This window comes from Canis lupus, chromosome 26 (genome assembly GCF_003254725.2).
Source record: "Canis lupus dingo isolate Sandy chromosome 26, ASM325472v2, whole genome shotgun sequence".
NCBI classification, from domain to species: domain Eukaryota; kingdom Metazoa; phylum Chordata; class Mammalia; order Carnivora; family Canidae; genus Canis; species Canis lupus.
In genome coordinates this window covers 9,628,923-9,637,868 of record NC_064268.1, presented here as the reverse complement: position 1 = coordinate 9,637,868, position 8,946 = coordinate 9,628,923, and the positions used below count along the sequence as shown (strand labels likewise).

The following is an 8,946-nucleotide window of genomic DNA, read 5'->3' as shown; positions in this document are numbered from 1 at the left end:
TCCCTGCACGGAGCCTGCTTCTCCCTCTGCCTGTGTCTCTGCCTCTCTCTGTGTCTCTCTTGAATAAATAAATGAAATCTTAAAACAAAATAAAACAAAAAGCCATTCAATTCTCACCCATCCCCTTCCTCCTTGCCTGAAACAGCAAACTGACAGAAATGTCTTCTGTAGGGACCCATAAAGGTTGAATTCACAATGACTCTCCTAGGAGGAGCTGCCAGGAAGAATGGCTCATAACAGCTCTCTTCCTGGGGATGTCCCCTGATACCTGTGTGATAACTAATGTTTTGGGAGACTTCAGGCCATACCTGCCATCCCATGGACACCAGACTCCCCAGATCCATTCTACAAGGTGACTTCTGCCACCAGGAGATCTCAAGGGTCAGATTTGGGAAGGAGACATCACTGAATGGTTAGGAGGCCAGGCTCTGGTAATAAGGACCTGGATTCCTAAAACTCTGAGATCAGATGTTGCAGGCTGAGTGATCTTAGACAAATCATGTCACTTTTCTGTGACTGTTTCCTCATCTTCAAAATGGGGTAGGAAGGGAACCCCCTTATAGGGTTGATTCAAGGAGGAAACAGAAAATCACATTGTGGTAATTGTGCAACAACAGGCAGCTGCTCAAGTTTATAGGAGGTTGGGCAGCTGAAGACAAGGAAAGTTCAAACAAGCCAGCAGTCCACAGCCTGTCTGTGCTCACTGGAATAATGCCATAAGTTGCCTGGGAGGCCATGGACGAGGCCACAATTTTTTTTTAAAGATTTTTTTTATTTATTTGACAGAAAGAGCCTGCACACGAGCAGGGGAGGGAGAAGCAGACTCCCTGCTGAGCAGGAAGCCTGATGTGGGTCTCTATCCCAGGACCCTGAGATCATGACCTGAGCCTAAGGCAGATGCTTAACTGACTGAGCCACCCAGGTGCCCTAAGGGCCATCATTTTCATCACAACAATTTCTTTTTTTTAATATTTTATTATTATTTATTCATGAGAGACACACACACACAGAGCGAGAGAGCGAGCGAGAGAGAGAGAGGCAGAGACACAGGCAGAGGGAGAAGCAGGCTCCAGCAGGGAGCCCGACGTGGGACTTGATCCCGGGTCTCCAGGATCACGCCCTGGGCTGAAGGTGGTGTAAACCCTGAGCCACCCGGGCTGCCCCATCACAGTAATTTCTAAAGCTGAAGCTTGCAAGGATGAGGAAGAGATATGGTTCGAAGGGCACACGGGAGGGCGGACTGCTTGGAAGAACCATCAGTTTCACAAGGAGGAGTAGAAACAACAGCTCAGAACAGAGATCTGAGGTCCAGCTGGGCCACAAGCTCCATAAGCAGCCCTTGCCTGGTATGTGAGGTGTGTCCAGTACCTAGTGAGGTGCAGTGGAGGACTCAGTGGTGGTGGTGACTACAGGGGTGACTCAGGATGTTGTGTGAGCAAGTGCTCAGTGAAGGACAAGGAGTGGCTTGTACTTCACTCACAGCCAGCTCTGTCTCCAAACTGACAATGATCAAGGCCGGCTGGGACTCTGGGGAATCGAGCTGCCAGGATCTGTCCTGGGTCCAGCATTCGAGGCAGGCCCCTGCAAACCTCCTCCGTATTTGGCCCTAGAGGACCAAGAAACCAGGCCCTTGAGCCTGGGCTGCCCTCCCCATTACTGAGGCCTCTCAGCTAAGGGGTGGAGGCTGCCCTGTGAAGAGCTGCAGAAGGCAGGGGTCGCCATGGCCATCGCACCTGCCCACAACAGATACTCAGGAAGAGCCGCTTAAGGAATTGTATCACACTTGGAAAGAAACCTCTTTTGGTTAGTTCCTTTGCTTACTCTGTTTGCCTGACAGCCACAGCAGGTGGGGCACAGCTAAGGCCGTGGAGCCCCATGGCCCCATTGCCCCACTATCTTGGACAGGAGTTCACCAGGCCAACAAACAGAAAGTTCAGGACTCTGTTAGTGTCCCTTTTATATTTTTGAAAAGCTGCCCAAATATTTGCAAGCAGAAGTAAAGCAAAGTTATTAATGTCAAGGAGCCACGATTTCTGGCCAAATGAGGAAGTGTCAGTGTCTGTAGATAGCTCAGTTTGGAGTCCCTGACTTCCACCTCAGAACCTAGCCTATGCGAGGCCCCTCAGCCTCCTATCTTATTTCCTGCCATGTCCACCCACAAGGTGGGTGGCATTCTGCACCCGCAGCTGGGACTGCTCCCTCGCCACGCTCCTGGGTGATGGATGTCTGCCAGAGGCTTCCCAGAGGCCACATGGGGCTTCACCCCTGGACATGGGAGATGCAGCCAGAGACGTGCCCGGTAGACACAGGTGATTTCCAGGGAGAAGATCCAGAACAGACAACATTCACGTGCACCTCAGAGCTAGTCACCACTGCTGTGGTGGTGGTTGCACAAGTAACTTCCAGGCATTCCTTTACTCCTGTGGTCCAGCCCACTCTGGGCAGGCCTGGCTGCGAGGCAGGAGCAGTTTTTTAGATCTGAGCTGGCAGCTGGCCCAGGGCTTCTGGAAATGAGGTAGTGGCTCTGAGCTCCTCACAGGCTAGCGAGGGTGCCCTGTCTGTTGCTGGCCCAGCCTCACATTGGCAGGGCACCTGGGAGCAGGGTCAGGGTGCCGGAGCCCCCTTGTGGGCAATGGGTATTGCAGTGGGGATTCTAGAGTCTGAAACTCACAAGCTATCCGAAAAGGTTGTAAGGGATTCTTTTATTTTTTTCCAGTTTTTTTGAAACTAAACACAAGTATACAAATAATGTATCTCATTAGCAGAAAAGGTATACATTTTCAGATTACAAAAGCTAATCGTCTGCACCTCACCTGGAGCTGCCGATAGACCTGGTGCCAGAGCTGCCGACAGACAGACCGGGTGCCCCTTCCCCGCCCAGCCACCTGCCTGCCACCCGCCTGCCGCCCCGCCGCCACCACACCCTTCTCCAACAGCCACAACACATTGAAGCTCCACTTCCCGGCCGAGTTCCCTGACCTCAGGGGCCACAACCACATGGCCAAGGCGCTGACCCCTGAGCTGTATGCGGAGCTGTGCCCCCAGAGCACCGAGCGGCTTCACGCTGGATGACACCATCCAGACCGGCGTGGACAACCCGGGCCACCCCTACATCATGACCGTGGGCTGCTCAGCAGGTGACGAGGAGTCCTATGACGTGTTCAAGGAGCTCTTTGACCGCATCATCGAGGACCAGCACGGAGGCTACAAGCCCAGCTACGAGCATAAGACCGACCTCAACCCCGACAATCTGCAGGGCGGCGACGACCTGGACCCCAACTATGTGCTGAGCTCCCGGGTGCGCACCGTCGCAGCACCCGCGGCTTCTGCCTCCCCTCCCACTGCAGCCGCGGGGAGTGCGATGCCAGCGAGCAGCTCGCCGTGGAAGCTCCGTCGAGCCTGGGCGGCCACCTGGCAGGCCAGTACTATGTGGTCAAGAGCGTGACCGAGGCGGAGCAGCAGCAGCTCATCGACGACCACTTCCTCTTCAATGAGCCTGTGTCGCCCCTGCTCCTGGCCTTGGGCATCGCCTGCGACTGGCCAGACGCCCGCGGCATCTGGCACAATGACACTAAGACCTTCCTGGTGTGAAAAAAAAATTAAAAAAAAAAAAATCTTCCTGGTGTGGATCAACGAGGAAGACCACCTGCAGGTCATCTTGATGCAGAAAAGGGGCAACATGAAGGAGGTGTTCACTCGGTTCTGCAACGGCCTCACCCAGATTGAAACACTCTTCAAGTCAAAGAATTACGAAGTCATGTGGAACCCTCACCTGGGCTATATCCTCACCTGCCCATCCAACCTGAGCACAGGCCTGCGAGCAGGTGTGCACATCAAGCTGCCCCACCTAGACAAGCATGAGAAGTTCCCGGAGGTGCTCAAGCGGCTTCGGCTTCAGAAACAAGGCACAAGTGGTGTGGACACAGCTGCTGTGGGTGGCATCTTTGATGTCTTCAACGCAAACCACCTGGGCTTCTCAGAGGTGGAGCTGGTACAGATGGTGGTGGATGGTGTGAAAGCTGCTCATCAAAATGGAGCAGTGGCTGGAGCAGGGCCAGGCCATTGATGACCTCGTGCCTGCTAGAAGTGAGGCCCCAGCCCGCATCTGCCACCACCACCAGCCCCACTGCTTCCTAACTTATTGCCTGGCAGTGCCCGCCGTGCACCCCGCTGATGTTCGCCACTTGGCAGCTGAGCCCTTAGCCTCATTGTAGAGACTTCTGTCGCCCTTGGTACAATTTAATTTTATGATGGCTAAGATGTTGCTGATGCTGAAATAAACTAGGGTTTCGGCCTGTAAAAAAAGGGCGGGGGGGCTGGGGAGAAACAAGTGCCTGGCTCAGTCGGTAGAGCCTATGATTCTTGATCTTGGTTGGAGTTGTGAGTTCCAGTCCCACATTTTGTATAGAGATTACTTAAGTGAATAAATAAGCTTCTTTTTAAAAAGGGAGACAGGGACTCCTGTGTGGCTCAGTAGGCTAAGTGTCTGACTCTTAGTTTCAGCTCAGGTCATGATCTCAGGGTCATGAGATACAGCCCTGCACCGGACACCTTGTTCAGTGTGGAGTCTGCTAGAGATTCTCCCTCTCCCTCTGCCCCTGCTCCCCACCTCCAAATAATAAATAAATAAATAAATAAATAAATAAATACATACATACATACATACATACATACATACATAAATCTTTTTAAAGAGTATACAGTGAACATCTATGTTAAGAAATAGATTTCTCCAGCATCATTTTGGAATTTCACTGCCACTACTACCTGGATTTATCTCACCAGGCTCCACATAGGTTCTTCCCAACATTTTGCTATTACAATCAGTGTTGCAGTGAACTGCCTAGTATCAGATCTTTTGTCCCCTCCTACTTACTCCCTTGTGACCAAGTCCCATGAGTGGAACTGCCATGTTGATGCTGTGCACCTTCTGGAGATTTCTGGCACGTATGATCAAAAAGCTCCACAAGAAGCTGGTCTGAGTTTCAGCACAGGATGGGGCTAAAGTACCATAACTGAACCCTTAGAGAGGAGCACTTTCTTTTTTTTAAATTTTATGAGGTTTTTAATTGTTTTAAGATTTATTTATTTATACATGAGAGACACAGAGAGAGAGCCAGAGACACAGGCAGAGGGAGAAGCAGGCTCCATGCAGGGAACCTGATGCGGGACTTGATCCTGGGACTCCACGATCACGCCCCAGGCCGAAGGCACACACCAGACTGTTGATCCACCCAGTCATCCCTAATTTTAATTCCAGTATAGTTAACATATAGTGTTATATTAGTTTCAGGTGTACAATATAGTGATTCAGCACTTCCATACATTACTCAGTGCTCATTCCTGATAAGTGTATTTTTTTTCCTTAAGTGGGCTCCATGCTCAACATGGGACTTGAACTCACAACCTCAAGATTGAGAGTCTCATGCTCTCCCTACTAAGCCAACCAGACACCCCTGGAAAGTGTCCTATTCAATTCCTATCACCTGTTTCCCCCATCCTCCCAACCCCCCTCTGGTAACCACCAGTTTGTTCTTAAGAGTCTGTTTCTTGGTTTCTTCTCTTTTTTCCCCATTTGTTCATTTGTTTTGTTTCTTATATTCCATATGAGTGAAATCATGTGATATTTGTCTTTCTCTGACTTATTTCACTTAGCATTGTACTCTTGCTCCATCCACGTCATTGCAAATGGCAAGATTTCATTCTTTTTTACGGCTGAATAATAAATAGTACGTTGTACATATACACCATATCTTCTTTTTTTTTACACATCTTCTTTATCCATTCATCTACACTCAGATTTCTTCCATAATTTGGCTATTGTAAGTAATGCTGCAGTAAACATAGGGGTGCATGTATCCTTTCAAATTAATGTTTTTGTATTCTTTAGGTAAATACCCAGTAATGCGGTTACTGGATCATAGGGTAGTTCTATTTTTAATTTTTTGAGGACACTTCATACACTCTTCCACAGTGGCTCCACCTGTTTGCATTCCCACCAGCAGTGCATGAGGGTTCCCCTTTCTCCACATCCTCGCCAACACCTGTTGTTTCTTGTGTTGTTGATTTTAGCCCTTCTGACAGGAGTGAGGTGATAGTCTCATTGTGGTTTTGATTTATATTTCCCTGATGATGAGTGAGTGATATTGAGCATCATTTCATGTGTCTGTTGGCCATCTGGATGTCTTTTTTGGAGAAAAGACTGTTCATGTCTTCTGCCCATTTTTAATTGCATGTTTTGTTATTTTGGTATTAAATTGTGAGGAGCACTTTCTTTTTAAAGAAAAAAGAACTAGTCAGTATCAGCTCAAACAGGTGTGAATCACAGAGGGTTTGCTTAGTACTCCAAACACATTGGACTACCTTTGTTCTTGGTACAGAGATTCTTGTGAGATATTTGTTTGGTCTCAAGGGTTTGCTTCATTTTTGTGAAATCAACACCACTGATTTGAATTACCATTCCCAGAAATAGCTCTTTTACATGGGCTTCCACCCTTTGAGGGGATCAAAGAATAAAGTTTTCTGTGGACATGCTGGGGGAGGAGGGTGGTCTAGGGCTAGACACTAGAACCCCAGGGACAGAAGCCACCAATGTGGGTTTTCTCTGGTATCTGATTTTTCTTTTTTTAATTTTTAAAACATTTATTTATTTATTTATTTATTTATTTATTTATTTATTTATTTGAGACAGAAAGAGACATAGGCAGAGGGAGAAGCATGCTCCCTGCAGGGAGCCTGATCTGGGACTCAATCCCGGGATCCCGCCCCGAGCCCAAGACACTCAACCGCTGAGCCACCCAGGTATCCTTGGTATCTGATTTTTAAAGATGACCTAGTAGCAGAAGTGGTCCTCAGCAGCCCATGACCTTTTGGACTATGGAACTTTGCCTTCTGCCACAGAGGCTGGTCTTTTCCTTCCAATCACCTCAACAGAGCTTGAGACTCATTACACTCTGAATTTCAAACTTCACCAAAGTAACAGATACAAAGCAAAGACAGGGACTCAGCTTCTTGGCAAGAACATCATCTTGCTTCACCTGCTAAGTGCTCTCAGCAAACGGTTAGGATTTGAGGTTCAAAGGCAAAACAGACAGGTGGCTCCAGGTCAGAGCAGGCACAGGGAGAAGCACTCAGGAGGGCTTTCCTGAGCACCAAGATCCTCTGTGAGGACCCAGTCGGCCACGTGCATTGATGGATCCTGCTGGGATCCAGTCTACCCTGGTGATCTTGAAGCCTCAGCCAGGGGCCCAGGACCATGTTCTTCTTGAGCACAGCCACCTGCTCAAACAGGACTTCACCAGGGCTACTGAAACACCCAGAAGATTCCCACTGAGCAGTCTGTCTACCTGTTTCCATTGGATGTGTTTATTACTTGCCTCAGTTCAGGTCACCGGCTGGCAATATTCCTGCCCTTTACTCAGCCTTCCAACTGGGACATGGTTGAAGGGGATGGGAGGGCAGGAAGGAGCCTATTAAAGATAGGAAATAAAACACTGATTTACAGTGGTAAGTGAATATTTTGCCGTTCCTTTTCTAAAACATAGTGACTCTCCCTTGAACTGAATGAAACTCCTTGGTGGGATGTGACCCTAGTACTGTAGCAATCCTTTGGAAACAATGAAAATGCAAATGTGAACACTGTTGGCAGAGAGAAGGAGCCCCTCCAGGCCTGGAGGTCAGCAGTCTACTGGGACCTAGAAGAGAGGGTGTATAGGGCACTTCCTGCCTCCTGCTTCTGTCTTATGTGGTCTCTTCATCTTATATATGATTGTTTATCTTCTAAGTTCGGAAGAGGGGGAAAAAAAAGTATTAAAATACCTGTCTGAAATTTGCCTCGTGGGTGAGATTTATGCATGGAAATCAAATGCAGAAGCACAAGGCCCTCCAGATGTCATCGCATTCTCAGAGACCAGAGACCCCCCCTCCCCAGGGGTCTGGCCTGAGAACGAGGAGCTGCAGGGAGGCAGTGCCCCAAGTGAGGTGCTGGGGGCTGGGTCCTATCAAAATGGGAGCAGGCCTCTCCCTCTGAAAACAAACAGCCAATGGGTCTTTTGCTCCTGGGGCTGTATTGCACTAGAAGCTCCATATTCCCTGAATCTGGAACAGACCAATTAAATATCTGAAAAGGAGCGAAGGCATAACAGTGACTCCCAGGTACATATTCAAAATTTCAAATACCCTGGAAGTGGAGCCAGGGCTCCTTCCAAGCTGCATTGCCCTCTGACACTGTCATGAAGGTTTTTCCTGAAGCCCAGCCATGAACCTCCTTTGTTGAGAGTAAATAAACTGGAACTGGAGGGCTGAAGACTCACAGAAGCCAGCTAGGCCTGAGTCTCACCTGGCTCCTGTGTTCCCTTGTTCCCTGGAAGACTCCCATCCTGAGCTGCTTTCTTGCTCTGGCTCCAGCCTGCCACCCGAAGCTGTCCTCCCTCATGAACACTTGAAGTCTGTATCAGTGTTCCTGCAGCCCATGGAGCCAGGGGAAGCCTGTGAGCACAGGATGGGGACGGACATCCTTGGAGAGGACTAGAATCTCCTTGTATGCTCGTGAAAATCTTTTTTGTTTTTAAAGATTTTATTTATTTATTCATGAGAGACACACAGAGAGAGGCAGAGACACAGGCAGAGGGAGAAGCAGGCACCACGCGGGGAGCCCAATGTGGGACTTGATCCTAGGACCTCATGACCTGAGCCAAAGGCAGACACTTCACCACTGAGCTACCCAGGTGCCCCTGCTCAGGAATATCTTAAAGAAGGAAAGTTAGTAGCATACAGACATGCTCAAAGTTCACACAGATGTGCACACTCAACATTGGTCAGTCCTGCTCAGGATCAGCCTCCAAGGGTAGGCAAAGCTTCCATGGTCCTTCAGCCTTGGCTTTCTCCTCTCCCAGGAAAAACACATCCAAGAACTACAGTGGGTGATTCTTTTGTACTTTGGCCTGT

The 8,946-nt window shown here is 49.0% G+C and overlaps 1 protein-coding gene and 1 pseudogene across 1 annotated transcript in view; one reads left to right on the top strand and one right to left on the bottom strand.

Annotated features, from left to right (window-relative positions):
* Positions 1 to 2,251: 2,251 nt before the first annotated feature.
* On the top strand, positions 2,252 to 4,309 carry LOC112676355 (creatine kinase B-type-like; annotated as a pseudogene).
* A 4,286-nt stretch (positions 4,310 to 8,595) lies between these two features.
* Positions 8,596 to 8,946, bottom strand: part of ACAD10 (acyl-CoA dehydrogenase family member 10) — a 47,082-nt gene continuing 46,731 nt past the window's right edge. The window contains exon 13 of the mRNA XM_049101638.1: positions 8,596 to 8,942. Coding sequence (XP_048957595.1) covers positions 8,869 to 8,942 — 74 coding nt within the window. The 3' untranslated portion in view covers positions 8,596 to 8,868. The remainder of the gene's footprint in view (positions 8,943 to 8,946) is intronic.